The sequence below is a fragment of the Pygocentrus nattereri genome, chromosome 10 (genome assembly GCF_015220715.1).
Source record: "Pygocentrus nattereri isolate fPygNat1 chromosome 10, fPygNat1.pri, whole genome shotgun sequence".
In the NCBI taxonomy this organism is placed as follows: domain Eukaryota; kingdom Metazoa; phylum Chordata; class Actinopteri; order Characiformes; family Serrasalmidae; genus Pygocentrus; species Pygocentrus nattereri.
Genome location: NC_051220.1, coordinates 27892777 through 27909665, shown reverse-complemented (window position 1 = coordinate 27909665; position 16889 = coordinate 27892777). Strand labels below are relative to the sequence as shown.

The 16889-nt window shown below is 38.4% G+C and overlaps 1 protein-coding gene across 5 annotated transcripts in view; it reads left to right on the top strand.

Moving 5' to 3' along the window:
- mipol1 (mirror-image polydactyly 1) overlaps positions 1-16889 on the top strand; it is a 59129-nt gene that overhangs the window by 12469 nt on the left and 29771 nt on the right. For 3 of the 5 annotated variants that reach the window (XM_017699818.2, XM_017699820.2, XM_017699819.2), the window contains 6 exons: positions 3857-3941; positions 5087-5166; positions 7364-7571; positions 8093-8228; positions 9302-9407; positions 13285-13414. In XM_017699818.2, coding sequence (XP_017555307.1) covers positions 3857-3941; positions 5087-5166; positions 7364-7571; positions 8093-8228; positions 9302-9407; positions 13285-13414 — 745 coding nt within the window. The remainder of the gene's footprint in view (positions 1-3856; positions 3942-5086; positions 5167-7363; positions 7572-8092; positions 8229-9301; positions 9408-13284; positions 13415-16889) is intronic. The other 2 variants (XM_037542241.1, XM_037542242.1) reach the window with 2 other exon arrangements.

Genomic DNA, 16889 nt, shown 5'->3' with positions numbered 1-16889 from the left:
AATTCAATTACTGCCACGCCTGCCCTGAGAATGAGATTAGGCCTATAAGACACGTTTCCCTATTGCACAGGACCTACTCTGCCTATTAAATATTTCAATCATGCGGGAAACAAAGAGCTATGCACTCAATTTAGATAGTCTACATGAAGTTAGAGACAGTCATTATGAACATATGAAGGACTTTGGAATGAGTCCTTTATGTTTTAGCTAAACTAGCCCCAGAAAAAGGATCTCAAAAGTGTCCCAAAATATTAGTGATGCTTTGGACAATTTTAATTATTGATTGTCATCATGAGAGAGACTGGGGTTTGGCACGAGGTGTTCTAGGCCTGAGACTATCATGTAGCAATATTTGTTGCCAAACTCTTTTACTTGAAAAAGAATCAGGCTGTGGAGAGGTGAAGGTTGGTGGTTTGGTCTATTTGTTAATCACTAGTCTCATCGTCTTACATCCCTCTTTCTTGAACTTCATGACTGTACCTCTCAGAATGGGTTAATCATTTACTCTGCCTGCTGGATATTTATAGTTTAGACAGTGACGAGATGATTTTCTTTCTGTTTTTGCTTTCACACCTTTTCACAGTTCAGTGAAATATGATGTGTGTAAAGGTGAACTGCATAATCGATATTGTAAATGTTTAAATTATACGTTTTATGACTGAATTGATTCAAATAAAGAAGTACTTTTAGTTCTTTGGTTACTTTGTGTCAGTAAATTGTAATGATAATACTATCAAGAAAGTGTTTGCGTGGAATTGCTTTGCACTGTGTTGCTTGGTACGTGTGTTTTCATCTTGGGAATTTTCTTGCTTGCTTTCATTCTTGATTCATATGCCTGGCTGCAATAAATGTGACCGTTATCGACAGCACTGACTAGTAGACATTGCATGGGTTGTAATGGTGTTGTAAAGAGACAGATGTGCAGCCTGGATACTGTAGCTGCTTGATGAAACTGTGTTTTGGGCGTACGAAGCAGCGAGTCAATAATATCTTTTGATCCGAGAGAAGCCAAGTCCACTCAGTGCCTCACAACAGCACATGACAATCAAAGTACACAGCAGGCTCTCCCCAGGTGCTGCAGTCGACTATCATGTGAAAAGCACCAGTTTATCCTTAGCGAATCAATTCATGTCTGCGTTTTTGTTGGAAAGCACAGCCGTGGTGTACAATTAAACCTGCTTTAAGTTTCTCTCCAGATTAATGTCCGTATCAAAATTCATAAAGAATCGGTAAGATGAGAAGCCTGAGCTCGTGGATTCGCGGGGATTTTGTATGAAGCCCATTTAATCAGGATAACACTGTTATTAATATTCATAAAGTCAGCTGGAATACAAATGACAGACTGAGGAATCTGGAAACTTTTTGCTGCAGAAATGTATTAAACGGAGCTTAAAAAATTAATGAAATTTAGTTTATATTAGACAAAAATGCAAAACCCTGTATTGGTTGATTGTAATTGGGCTTAGACATTTCTTTTTGAAGAATTCCATCTTTGACGGACATCAAAGGCATTTTCAATGAATGCAATGCATGAATGGTCATTTAAAAGGATTTAAAGACATTACGCGGCAATAATTGTACATGAATAATAAGTAGCCCACAGAGGCAATTAGCTTAAAGTCTACAAGAGAAGAAAATGAAGATCATAGGGAGGCAGTAGAGGACGAATTAAAATGAGAAAAGTTTGAAATAAAAGGATAAAGAGGTTTTAAGATGGGGGGAAAGTGTTTTTGTTGATTTTATTGTTTTCATGAGTCACTGGTTTGTGACCCTTAGATATTTATTTCTACACTTAAACCTATGACTTTTTGATAAACTCTGCATTTTCTGTTTTTGAAGGAAACAGAAATGAACTATTTTAGAAGGCAATATTTTTCAAATGGGCATAGAAAATATCTTTAATCTGTACATGATATGGATATAACAGCCCAGCAATACTAATGCTAATTTTCCTGGACACTGTTTTGAAACCGATTGACCACATACTTTACTCAGCCATAGTGCATTATAAATGCATGCGACTAATGCTAATAGCTCATTAATTTGTGATAAAGAAGCTGCAGATTATGTAGAAATGTAGATGTAATGCTAATTTACCATCTGGAAAGGCAACAGAAAGTCTTCAGAAGAGGCAGGCCTCCCGTCGCACTCAGCTCAATTCAAACTTTCATTAAACCAGAGGGAGCTCTTTTCTATTCCACACTATCGGTTTATTGCAGAATATCAATTTCATTAAGTTCCTCCCAGGTAATTCTCTGAGGAAACAGCGTCAATCAGTGAATCAATCCAAATTTATTTCGTAAAGCGCCCTTTTCAGAGCTCTTTGCAGTGTGCCTCACTGAAAATTACGAGACTGTCAAAAGGTCAGGTTTGTATGCTCGCCGTTGTTTTTCCTTTCTCTTTTCAAAAGCTACTTTCTCGTGTTCATGATAAAGGATTACGCGACTCCTCAGCCATACCTACCAGCTGAAAAGTCCTCTCCACCTCCCCTGTCTCTGAAACTCCTGCGCGCAGGGCCAGGTCCTGCCCAGAGTCTATCACTGAGATTAATGGAGCCCCGTGGTGTCTCGCACAAAAAGCCAGTTGTCCGTTCACGCCTGACTGTGCCTGAGCTGAATAGTGTGTGAGCTGTGTGTGCTGGCTTACAACACAGGGATAACGTTCCACTGGCATCTGCCCCGGGGGTCACCCCCCCGTCTAGCACCCAACCTCCCAAGAGCGCAGATGCTTAGCTCCCCCACTCCACCCCACTTTTTTTTTTTTCTTCTGCTCTTTTAGCTGCTCCTTGTATTCTTGTATGCTGATTTAACTCATTTCAATTTTTTTTCTTCAGTGTCATTTGACTTTAGCACAAAACAACATAGTTTTGAATTCTTCTGCCATCTTCAGGTCTTTGCTATACTGAGTCAATCAGTCAAGTCCAAATACCTCTCTGGTATTTGAGTGCGTACAGTGCTACACGGGAAAGTAATAGAAGGGCGGTCCGTCTTTGAACCAGCAGTTCATGACAGTTCTGCAGGACAGGATCTTAGAGGATCACATGTTGAGCTTGAGTTTATCCTCTATAAAGATCTTCATTTTCCATTTTATTCAAGACTGCTGGTTCTGAATGTCAATATAAGGTTCTGTTTGGAAAGTTCAGGGATGTCCCTTTGAACACAACCTTGTTTGGCCAGGTTCTAGCTGAGCAGAGCTACTGTGAAACTCTCTTGTAAAGCATAATTAGCTTTTTGTCTTTGCAACTTCACCACTAGAGGGTAGCCCACTCCCACCACTGTAGATGGTGAGACCCAGCAACAGGCTTCATCTCTGAATGTCAGTGGTGCTTCTAATTGCCTCCAGCCTATTTGTTGCTTGCTTATGAATTAACTTGCATTTATGGAAGTAAATTATCCACCATCAATTACCATGAATTACACCTGAGAAGCTGAACTTTAATTGGTGGTTCCTAACTAGGATCTGATATGGCTTGAGCTGTATTAAATGAATGTTTACTTTCCTCATAGCTAAAAGCATTAAAACGATTGCACGATGGGATTACGATTTGTTAATTGCCCTCATTCATTAGTCTTCCATAAACTGTTAGGTAGAGCTCCGGTACACAGTGGAGGGGATAAAGCAAAGTCTTGAAGCACAATTTCACTCTGCAAATTAAAGCTGCCTGTCTTGTTTTGCTGTCTATGCTCCAGAGGTTATTAAAGAACGCTCTCCACCCAGCACCCCTGAGATCATATTGACAGGCTATAATTAATACTAACCTTTCTAAGTCTAATGGAAAGAGACTGACTGTGAGTGCCTGTGATGAAAAGCATTTTTTTTCTCAGAGAAATTAATCATACCTTCTATATATTTCCAGCTAATCCTAAAGTCAATGAGGAACTGAAACAAAGGCTGCCGTCCCCTGTAAAGCGCCATTGTTCAGAGACCACACCACAACTTGGGTAAAGATGCCTCTCTCTGCTCATTTTACATTGTTTGTCAATGGCTTTCTCCCACATGTGACAATTAAGGACGAGTTTTTAATATGTGGGAATGTTTATCAGTGTACATTGCTGCCAGTGATTACCCACTGTAATGATATCTTGGCGGAGATATGTTTTCTAAATCCTAAATGATGTTACAATGTTTAAAAATCACCTGCTAGTTTAGTTTGTTCATCTTTAGCAGGATGCATTTTGAAATTGGATACAAATGCAATTTCTTTTGAGAGACTGTGTGTATGGTGGAGATATGGGATGTGATGGTACATCACGTTTGCTATTACTCAGTTGTTACCTTTTTGGTACCTTGAACATCCACTTTTAATCTGTCTCTCATTGTTCACATGTCATTTTCTTGTGCAGTGCCACTCACATAAGCTTTTGGTACAACAAAGCTTGGTGAGCATGATTATTTTTATTTACAGCAATGCAGGACTTACTCACATTTAATCAAAAATGGAAAAATATATTAGCAACTAAATTATTGTACTGTTACCACTTTCACATTTCTCATGTATTCATATTCTACTGTGACTCCCTTTTGTCATTTTTTTTTACCTATTTAAAAAACATTTATGTATTTTTAATTATTTAAAATGAGCTTAAAGCCTGTAATTAAAACCTCATATGGCATAAATTAAGATTTTATTTTTGATATGTATTAATTAAAGTGTTAGGACATCTGAAACGGTAATAAAAATACAAAGTATTATAAACTAAATATTTGAAAGACACATGGGCTACACTGATAACATACAATTTTTTTTTTAAATTTCCAGACTGCTTGTTTTTTTCCAGAGACAGGCGAACGAATCGTGCTTTGTCAGCAGAACGTCCCTTGACCTTGTTGGGTCAGAATTCGCTCTCTCTCCCTTAAGATCTTTGATATTTACCTCATGTACTACCTGTGCTCAGGGCTTTGAAAAACAAGCGCAAGTCCATCAAAGACTTCACCGTGATGTCCAGTTTATCAATATCCTTTATCCTCCACCCTTGTACAATGGATTCAAAGAAAGGCTACTTTGTATTTGATATCTCCACCATTCAGCCGCATACTTGTTAAGATAAAACCATGTTTACATATTTTTCTGTTGTGTTGTTTTCAGATTCTCCAGTCGGGGCTCTAGTCCAGATATCTTTTACAGTGCATCAGAGACAAAAGCTACTGAGAAAAGGCCCATTAGAGGTAATATATATATATAAGCTTTAAATTCTGTCCCTATTCTACTGTTCTACAAATGTTGCTTATCTTCATTTAAACAGCATTATCTGTTCCTCATCTGGCCACTGTATTTTGTGTTTGAATATTTGTACTACTCTGTTTCTTTTCCCTCTCCCACTTAAGCGTTAGTCTGTTTTGAGCAAATGGCTCAAGATTTCAAAAAGTGCTTCTTTGTTTGCCCCATTGCTGTTCTGTGCGATACATAAACATTTATTTACAAGTGTAAATCACCTTCAACCACAGTGTCAGTCTGCTGTCTAATAACTTTGCCTAGGCCATAATGCTATGGCAGAGCCACTATTTAGATAAACTGGTTGGAATGACAATGAGAGATAAACACCGTATTTACCCACCCTTCACCAAACGCTCCTGATACGCAAATTTATTCTGACGCTCTGCTCAAATATACATTTGGGCTGTTGCTGAACCACTTCAAGCCCCCCACTCGCCACACAGGTTTTAGTACGCGCCAAGATGATTACTGATGATGGAACAACAGTTGCCTTTTTATTTGTTTTGGTTGTTTATTTGTATGGCTTGCTTATTTGTTTATTTATTTGTTGTCTTCTTTTTTTCTTTCATTTTTAGCTTTTTCATGGAAATGGATGTGCTTTTTATCAGATGAACCAATTTAATGACATTTTATTGCACAAAATCGTCTTGTACACTCAAGTTGATTTTTAATTTCCTTTTGGTCAGGTCCCATAGGTAATAACCTCAGTCTCATCCACAGTTAGATTAAATGCCTGCTCTCCTGTTTGTGAGGAAGCACTACTTTAAACACGCACTCATATTTGGGTGCAGCTACCTTTGTGAGAGGTACCGAGAGAGGAGAGGGAAAAAAATTAAAGAAGTAACCCAGGTTAAGGAACAATGTATCGAGAAGTCGCATATTTGCCGTGTGACAAAGGGCTTATATAAATGTGTTTGGCGTTATTATTCATGGTTGAATTTGGTGTTTGCACTGGTGAGTCTTATGGAGAATACTAATAACTGTCTCCAGCAATCCTGAGACCAGAGCCCTAGCAACAAAGCTATGAGGCAGACCTCCCTGATCTCGACTTCAAAACCTGACCTTTCGCTAAATAATTGTGGCTGCTAAGCTGGAGCTTTTTGGACATCGTGGTCGCAAGGCTGCGACTCCTGCATCACATTGCATTTATTAATGCGGATGACTCCCCCTTTTTTCTTTTCTCTTTTTTTCTAGAGAGGCCGTGCTTTTGAAGCAGTGATACGCTTTAAGTAGCCCATGTTTGAATTTGACTCAATTTGAATTGCATTGATGTCGAAACGATTTATGTATATTTTATAATCGCAGGAGAGACAGGCCAATTTTTTTCCCCCATGTAGCACTTGACCCTGGGCATCCCCTTGAACTGTCTTATGATTGTAAACGGCCTTGCAAATTGTACAAATTTAGAATTTATCATTTTAAGATGGTAAATAAACAAAAACATATGCGTTCTGTATTGTGTTCACAATTTTTACAACAGCTTTAATCAGATTACACCACGATCGACTACCTCAGCAATTACAGCTAGTGAAATTGATTCAGTTGTGATAATGGCTGCTATGATGGAGTGTGAATAGTGAGAAGGTTTTGAGGGATTGAGAGAGAGAGAGAGAGAGAGAGAGAGAGTGCGCAGAACAGATAGGGCCGGCCCTCGCTGGGGGAACAGAGCGAGTGCTCAGAAAGGCTGCCAGCGAGACAGGCCTCAGTGTTTGTCTCGTAGCCTGTGACTCTGGCCCTGAGCGCTACAGAAACATTGACAGAGGACCATGCTTCCCCCTCCTGCCAGTCACTCAGCCTGGCTCGCCACATTCCTTCATGAAAGATGGCCAGACCCAGTTTCCTTTTCAGAGAGCTGACGCAGAGCAGCTGAAAACTAACAGAGCTGCTTTTCAACTGTCAGACCTGCTTCTCAAAACAGGAGAATGGACGTTACGTTTGGGCCTGACGTTTCTCTCTGGATAGTTTTGCTGTTTCATGGGTGATACTTTTCACAAATGTTCTCTAAAGTCTTGCTTCTTTATGTAGCGAATGAGAGGAAGTGAATTATCTTGTCTGAATAAATATCTAAATAATAATAATAATAATAATGATTATTATTATTATAGTTGTTGTTGTGCACTTAAACTCATATTTTTGTTTCTCACATAGAGCTTAACACACCAACACCTAGACCAGAACCAGTGGCTGGACCACCGCCACCACCACCCCCACCTCCGCCAGCTCCAGTTAGGAGCATGGAGGAGGGGAGGCAGTCCCCTCAAAGAGCCCTCACACAGCAGGCCCTGGACAGAGAGGAGCTGGACAACAGTCTGGTCAGCAGACCTCATTGCAGTACCCCTGAGCCCCCTCCACCCAGGTCAGCTTTACACACAGAGTAGAAACTACTGTCATTTCTCCATCTTCCTAACTACAGAATCTGTGAAACGTCTCTAAGCACTGCTCAAGTTTGACTTCACTTATCTGGTCTTTTACAAGTAGCATTAGTTATGACATGAGCTCAGAAAATACTGCCAGTAGTCTTTTGTCCATTGTGAGATGGTTATAATTAGATCACATATAGTGAATGTCCTTTAATGAGTATATGAACCATTGCATTTTCACTGCCTCTTTAATAAGAACTGAATCGAATTCCTGGTTGCACAAGGGAAGTAATTTACCTGCCAATACACTGCAGTAATACTTTAATATTACCTTAAAGGTCAACTGTATGATTTGCGTAATATCTCAAAGTAAATAAGGCACAGTAATATTCTTGAAAGTTTGAAATTGCATCCCTTGTGTATTTGATAATTGCATGTCAAAATTTGACCATGATTCATTTGTGTTGCCAGAATGAGAGTTTAATAAGAGTATTCCTAATGAATTATCTTTTTTCAGAAGAAGCGCAGATGACGACCAAGGGAACTCCAGTGCTAGGAGTGAAACCAAACGACAAATCCCAGTCCTGGATAAAGAGAAGAACATTGCATTCTTGTTGAAAGAACTGGACTCCCTCAGAGAGCTTAATAAAAAGGTAAAGAGGCACAGTTTAAGAGGAGTTTCAGTATCTGAATTTGATTCCAGAAACATTTTCCGTAGTCACAGCTTTTGAAATCATGAAAACATTTAAGTGACTGAGCCAAAGAGCAAGTATAACTAAAAAATAATGGAAGTCAGTACCTTTAATGACCATTTGTTCTCTGTCCTCTTGTTGGGGTTCTGGGATTTTATAGGCACATTTTGTAGCCTGCATACTGCAGTCATTTAATATGTTAATTTTATTTGTGGTCAGCCCAGTTTTATTCTGTTAAAACAAATTTATTAACTTGTAGTTTGTGTGTTTTATCACTATATTATGTTAAGTATTTTATTTATTCAAAAGTATAAAAAAAAAGAAAAGAAAAGAATTTTCGTTATAGTGCATCACTTGAAAGTTTCCAGCAGTTGATCAGGTGGTTTTCCTATGAGAGGTTAGAAAAAAAATGGGTTTGTGCTGTTAATGTAACTGTAACTGTCTATCACTGTATCTTTGTTCATCTGGAGCTCCTCTCATAATGGGCTGGGGTGGAGAGTCCCACTGAAATGACTATAATTGATGTCCTGGGTTTACAAGTAGCTGTGACTCCTGACAGAGAGGCAGTAACATGTCCCAAGAGTGTGTTTTTGCTGGCAGAGCTGTGAGAAAACCTTTGAGGACTCCAGCCCAGCCTTGACACATATTCAAAGTGCAGGGAAGACAAAAACAATCTGGGAGCAAAATATTTTGGACAAGGAGGTTAAATCTATCATTTAAGAACTTGTAAAGTATCACTCCCCAATTCGAATTTATAGCAACAGTGCAGCAGTTCGTCTTTTTTATTAGCAGCCCAGAATAATGTGATGGAGAAGCTAGTGCTACGGTTTCCAGTGAGCAGGAAATGTTTTAATGGTTGAATAGTACTTTCTCAGTTAAAATCACTGCTGAATCTGACTGGACATTCCACACAGAGATACTGTTGTGTTGACTGTTGAAGGAACACTTATTTTGTACTGAATCCTTCCCCTAAAATAACTTGTATCTGCACAAAATGACATTCAGAGGGAAATAACTGTGATGTTTGTTTGTAGCTACAGGACAAACTGGCCCTGAAGGAGAAAGAGCTGGAGACTATGCAACTGGACAGCCAGCTTCAGGAAACAGAACTGGAGGCCCATGCTTGTGAGCGAGCTGCAGGTAGGGAGGAGAAGAGTGAGTAAGGTAGCCTATTGCGCTGAGCTCTTGGCCACAACATTTCACATTATGGCCACTAAAAATGCAGAGCCTATAGCCTGAATTTTCCCTTTTGACAAACTTCAGCCTACTTTCTCAAAAACATCTTAGTGTTAGGATCATCTTAGTTGTAGAGATGGTGTTCAGTCATTTAAGAATTATCTTTGTGCTAAGATGCTTTTGTGAAACCCAGCCCTTTTAGGTCAGGTGCAGAACTAACTGCATCCAAGCAACTTAACAAGCAACTGTAACCATCACAATGATGTGATGGTGTGGTGTCTGTGAAATCCCCCTCTACGGGGCAGGTCCCCCTGGTATCACAGATGCTGTGCCATTGGCTGACGTTTGCTAATATCACTCTATGAATTTATGTTTATTGATTTTATATAAAACAAGGTGTTAAATAAACTGACATTACACTGCTGTAGCTAATGAAATACACTAGTTTGATGTCAAGGCAGACCTGAGGCCTCAATTATAAAACATTTGTACGCACCATGTTTAAAATGATTTTATATGAAAGTTCACATTTAAGTAGTACTTTCCAGAAATGTCAATTTGACACAAACATGTGCATGGATGACCAACTTTCTAGCCTGACATATGAATAGCAGTCTGTACGACAAGCAATACGTACACAATTCATAAACATTGCTTTCATAAATTAGTCAAAATTTGAACTTATTTTAAGAACAAATTTAGAATGAAATTCAAATAGGTTTTATATTTTAGCTCCCTGATCAGTAGGGAGACCACCATGGTCACCACAACAGCAATGTTCTTATTACATTTTTAACAAATATTTACTTTTTCAAGCAACATCTGACTAAAGTATGCTTTTAAATTGTAGACGTAATGTTTGTATGACAAATGTTTTCATCACTGTGGCCACAGATTCTTAATTTTGACCACCAGATTGATTGGCTTAGTGGCTCTAGTGGCCAGTGACGGTTTTATATGCATCTATCCCTGAAGAATGAGTGTTTGACCCAGGTAAACTGCAGTGCTCCTGTGTTTGTAAGTTCTATTGCACACTTCTAGCTAAGTTTTTTTTTTTTTTTTTTGTCATGCCTAACCTTTAAAAACACAACAGGAGATTAATGTTAAAAGAGGCTGTTTCATTCAACTCTGAGTTTTGAATTGCATTTAAAGTTCTGTCAGTCAGACCTAAGGAGTTTGACTATAGTAAACAATTACCCATTTGTTATACATACACACAAGTATCCAAGCGAATTAGGCTACGTTGTAGCTAATTATTTTGTTAATGGAATTTACTTGCTCCTCACCTTTGCTGAACAAATATTGAAATTTGTTCATGGTTCCCATTTTTCCTTAACCATCCAGGAAGCCATCTCTCTTGCTTTGATAATTAAAAGAAAACACAAGACATATATAGAGCACAATTAGGCAGCCAATTGTTTAATAATGAGATGAACATGCATGTATTTGCCATCCTCATTTTAATACGATTTGCATGGTTCAGGGGGGGCGGTGTTTAATGAGCAAATTCTAGATAAAATGCAATATTGATTTTCTTACTGAACTTTGTCGTGGCTTAGCAGGAGGCTGCCTGTTTATCATTAAGCCATCTCAGCACGAGGAGAGGAATTAGGTGTTGATGGATTTCAGTGCTTTTTTCATTGGGCTTAAGCGCGGAGCTGAGGACAGTTTTATAATCCTAAAATCTTGTGGATTTTACCGAACTGTCTCAATGTGTGATTATTTTTGGGAGCAGGATGGGGCAGGCTTGTGTAGGAATCTAAATGGGTTGCAAAAGCATGGGTGACCCTTCATCATTTAGTGTCTGCTTTTTATTCTGAGAGACTACAGAAAACCTGGATGCTGTTAGCAAATAAGAAATAAATAAAGTTTTAGACTTTCCATTAAACATTGCTTGAATTCAGAGCCAATTCAGCATATTTTTTATTTATATATATATATATATATATATATATATATATATATATATATATATATATATATATTTTTTTTTTTTTTTTTTTTTTTTTTTTTATGTTTTATTTATATGTTCACATAATTTTTCAACTCCAATATTGGTCATTCAAGAAAATTTTGGATATACAGTGCTGTGCAAAGAGAAATAAGTGGGGGAAAAAACTATTGAAAAGTTGAAAAATAGTTGTAAAATTATGTGAACATATAAATAAAAGGGACTCCATCAAACGTGCAAGAGCTAGTAGACCATCATATTATGTCTAGCGTACTAAACAGACCAGAAATTTACACAGAGTGGTAAAAAATTATATAATTAGTATATAATTAAGTATATAATTAACAGAAAAGAGAATAAGAGAATAATAATGAGCTAGTGTGAAAATAGCTAAAGAGATGTGTGAATATGCAGTCTGAGGAGACTTATGATATGACCATTACACAAAGTAATATGCAGAATGATGTGAGACTTGTAAAAATAAACAGTTGTACAGCTGTGCAAATAATCACTATGTTATAGAGTGAGCTGTACTGTAATGCAGTTAGGGTGGTTTGTTTGTTTCAGTGCGAGGTGTCCACTGTGGTTAATGAGTACTACAGGTCTGTGGAAAAAAGCATTAGCATGTTTGATTTTGCTCACTTTGATGGCCCTGAATCTTCAATCAGAGATTCAGGGCCATCAAGACCAGCGCAACCAAGGTCTGAAAGGATTTGTATCTGTTAAAAAGCTGTTATTGAGAAAAATAAATAACAATAAAAATAATAATAATAAAAAGAAGAAAATTTGCAAATTAAACAGAGAAGCTGTTGTCAGAACCCCAGAGCCAGGCCTCTTCACTGATTGTGTCTGGGATTACTGGATTGTGAGAAGCAGAAACCAATGCAACCATCTTCTATGGCTGTGCTTTGACGATGTGGAACAATAAACTGAACGCAAGCCTCCTGAAAATAATGGAAGCTGTAACAAAGGCAATGGGTGGACACAATAATAAGCTATATTTAGTTGTTGAGGATTCTGTGTAATTTTCAGTTAAATTTTTTTTTTCCCTGTTTTTATTTTTTTCTTGACACTGAAAAATAAATATCATACTGGAAATGAATGAATGGTGGTCTCTGACTTTTGCACAGTACTGTATTGAATATGGCAATATTGGATATACCATATACCAAGTACTTTTCATTCGAGTCCTATTGCTTGTTGTACCAGAGTGGTCCTTTTGAGCCCTACTGGTCAAACACTCTATGCTCCATGCCATGTATGGAGACCATGAGATGGTTTCTGACATCTATGAGTCGCATGTAATTGCTTGCTCTCCCTTTATAGTGGTGATAAAGCAGGGTATTGTGATGCTGAAATTTTCCATATAAAATGCCACTTCTGGAAGTGACTCTGACTGGAGAGCTGCTGTTTTTATTACTCCGGGCACACACATGTCAAACCTGAGTGGAGGCAGTCATCTTAAAATGAGGCTCACTTATAGTTATTAATACCTTTGCCACAGTGTTTCAGTAGCAATAACCTCTTTCCCGAGGAGCTTAGCCTTGTTATTGTGCAGCTGGAACGCTGGTTTCAGCAATACAAGAGTAATAACCACCCATCTCTCTCTCTCTCTCTCTCTCTCTCTCTCTCTCTCTCTCTCTCTCTCTCTCTCTCTCTCTCTCTCTCTCTCTCTCTCTCTCTCTCTCTGTGTTTCTCTCTCTCTCTCTCTCTGTGTTTCTCTCTCTCTCTCTCTCTCTGTTTCACTCTCTCTCTCTCTCTCTCTCTCTCTCTCTCTGTGTTTCACTCTCTCTCTCTCTCTCTCTCTCTCTCTCTCTCTCTCTCTCTCTCTCTCTCTCTCTGTCTCTCTCTCTCTGTTTCACTCTCTGTCTGTCTGTCTCTCTCTCTCAGTACTCGTGGAGGAGATTTATAAAGCTCAGAGGGAAAGAGACCAGGCTGTGATGGCCAGACTGCGGCTAGCTAATGAGGAGAGGGACGAAGCTCTACTCCGAGCCAAGAAGCTTCAAGAGGCAGCGTTGGAGTAAGTCCTTCTGTTACAGTGATCCAAACCAGCTTCTTTACTCTCTTACCTGAGTCCTGTTTGAAGACCTGAGGCCTAGGGTGTCAGTTATGTTTAGTCCTGACTGATAAAATTGTCTGACATTGAGGTTACGCAGATTTATTGGAATAGGCAAAAATGCCACAGGTAAAGCACTGATATTTATAATCTCTGTTTCAGAAATAAAGGCTGAGCTGGTGAACGTGACACAAAAAGCTATCATGTTTGAAATAAACCCATGTAAAATGCATCCAAATCTAATATTAACATGATGATATCTGTATGTGAAGAGAACTGATGGTGGGGGGTTGGGCTAATTAACAGAAACAACAAGAAAAACAATAAATACAAAAAAAGCTCTGTCCCCGGCATAGTACTGCAATATTTATATTGTTTAGATTTTCTTTTGTTTATTTGCGGTTTAGAAATTTGATCCTTGAAGGCAGACATAAAGACTTGACCATTTCTGCCATTTTATCTACTCTGACTGTAGTGCTGTTGTTGCTTTTATTTCTTTGTTTGGTTGGTTTAGTGACATGTTACTTAGTTTTTCTTACCAGCTACCATTTTACCCAAGAAAATGCATCAATAGAAATATCACTTGCATGTTAATCAATTACTTTGATTAAAGCTGCATTCATTTTTGTTAAAATGGACATAATTAGCATTCCTTAGTGGGGAGAAGGAAAAAACACTCATATTCCTGTGTGCTGCTGCGTCTCACCCTGTAACACCTAAAATAATAAATTAATAGTCAGAAGTCAGAGGCAACGATTTGCAGTTTTTTGGACCTTGTCATACGTCTTTACGTATTAACATCATACTGACAGGGTCGAAAAGGTTTGTCTTAATGTTTAGGTCTCAAATGCAAAATCAACATTATACTGATGAAGATATATCCACAGTAGATAATTCACTAAGTGCGTCTCGTGCATGCTTTGGGCATCTTTTATACGGTGATAGAAAAACAGTAGCACACAGAAAGCTCTTCTACTTGTTGTACTTGTCATGCATGTGATCCATGTAACTCCTCTGGTGGCAGATTCAAACAAGCTTTATTTTGTTTTTTTTTGGGCCCGGTGCTGGGCTCATCCAGCTCATATAGTTAAGTCAGCTGACATTTATATTAGGCAGTAAGGAGTAACTAGAACAGTCCAAGTGTGTTTCATTTTTTTTAACCATATACAATCATATCAACCAATATCGCAAATTATCTGAATATTTAGGTTCTTACCATCAGTTTTGGTAGCAAAATGTTAGATTAGGCTGTAATCTTCTTAAATTTCCAGTGCTAGCTGGGGTCTGTTCAGACTCCTGGCAGTGGTCCAAATATCCAGTGATTTATACTGAATGGCTGTTTGTCGATTAGTGCTTTATCAGCTGATGTGAATGTGTTGAACTTTCAGTGCCCCATTACAGTGTACTTAAGAGCTATGCAGTAGGTGTAGAGTAGATATGATCTAAGGTTATAATACAGAAATTATTTAATTACTTATTGTCCTGTGTAATCACTGATTTAAACTTTAATGAAAGTGAATAAAAGTGTGAATGAGGAGAGAGTGAAGGTTCCAGAGTTTCTGTGAAATGCTAAACGAGATGTTTTTCATTATACCTCTCCTTTCAACCTGCTATTGCAAACCACCCTAACATCTTCAGGCCTTTTGCAGTGGTGTTTTAAGGCTTTGTGAACTGCACCTAGGGTGTGGGTTTACTCACCAGCGATGCAGGAGGCTGCTTTGTTCCTGCCGTTGCAGGACAAACTGGATGAATGGACTTGGGGGCGATAAGGGTGAGGAGGGAAAAATCCAATATCGACTGGTTTGGAAATATATCAGAGAGGTGTGACATTTCATAAGAGTCCCCAGCCCTAGTACTGGCTTGTCAGTCAAAAGAGTTGCAGTGCATAGGAAATCAATCAAGTCCTTCAGCTCAGCAGATATTTACCATTAACACCCTGCCTCAACTGCCCTAATTAATGTGATCTTCTTTTCCTGTTTGTTTTGTTTGCTGGTAATGCTGGATGCAGGTAGTTATGGGGTGAAAATGCTGTTCTTAAGTAGTGGGACCATTTAAAGGCGAAAGCCCCTCTGTACACCTGCGAGGGACGACAATCAATATGTCTCTGTGCAGTTTGAGAAGTAATTACAATTTTACTTTGGGGAATACAGCTTAATGCATTGAACAGGCACACATACATATATTCATATAAACACACACACACAATGATACATGCCTAATGAAAGTTTTCTTTAATTTCATTTTTTAATCTGTGTTCTGTTCTGAATGAATCATGGTGAACCTTATTTAATATTTCATTCTCACTCATAATTTATTGATAATTACTCAAGTCAACTGAGCTGCAGTTATTGAGAGGCATGAAATGCATTTTCCACGATTCCAGTGAATGCCAGATCGCTTGAAAATCTAATTATGAAAATGCGTTCTTCTCTTAGATGTATTGCAGTGCCCATCTCAGCCTCCCTCTAGAAATGGTAATTGATACGTAGAATCCCATTATCTTTGGGCGGAATGGGAGAGCGTGTTCTAAACCCTTATTTTCAGAGGTCACCCCTGGGTCCAGTGTGAGAATGAGTATGTACCTTTATAATGGGAGGTGATCCATGTAATGCCTTTGTAAATGAGATGAGAAGTTGTTGTTTTTTCTGCCAGAGAGCCTGGAACAATCAGACTCCCTCTCAAAGGAGAGGGACACACAGCCAGGGGTATTTCTGCAGTATATCAGGCAATTTATCAGCTCCTGAAAGTGAATAAGATGATCATGAAGCTTACTTGAGTGATAAAATGACATGTTAGTTCATGAATACGTAAGAGATTCTTGTGGTAAGTTGAAGTACTGATTATTCCGCATTTCTCTATAATGCAATCATTCAGGTGTGATTAAAGTTTGAATGTGAAATGCTTTAGTTTAGAGAATCTTGCCCAGTCAGTTGTTTAGGCTAGTGACAAGATTTTGACCTAAAATGTATTTTTCAAAATTCTTTCATGGCAGAGAAGTATATACAGGGTGCAAAATGGTACCTAAAGAGAACCTTTCTCTTTACCTCTATCAGCATTACACAACTTGGATGGCATGTGTATGTCAACTGGTCGATTTGAACAGTGAATAAAATGGCTGTATTTGCAACATTGCAACCTCTGGTTCCTATTAGCAACATTGAAAAGAAAGAAAAGGTTTCTGAACAATTTTGTGCTCTGAATGGCATTGTTTATAACTTAACCGTTGAATTACATTGAATACAGACATGTTTAAAATTTGGTGGAATTCTCCCTTAAGTGCATTACAAATTCCTAATGTAAAGTGATGCAGTTGTTGATATTACCTAGTGTGGAATTGCAACCTACCAAGTGTTTTTCCTCTGGCGAATAAGAATACCAGGAGCTCAGAGATATTTTAAAGGCTGATATACCCATAATTCAGTGAGCACTGGCCTCCATT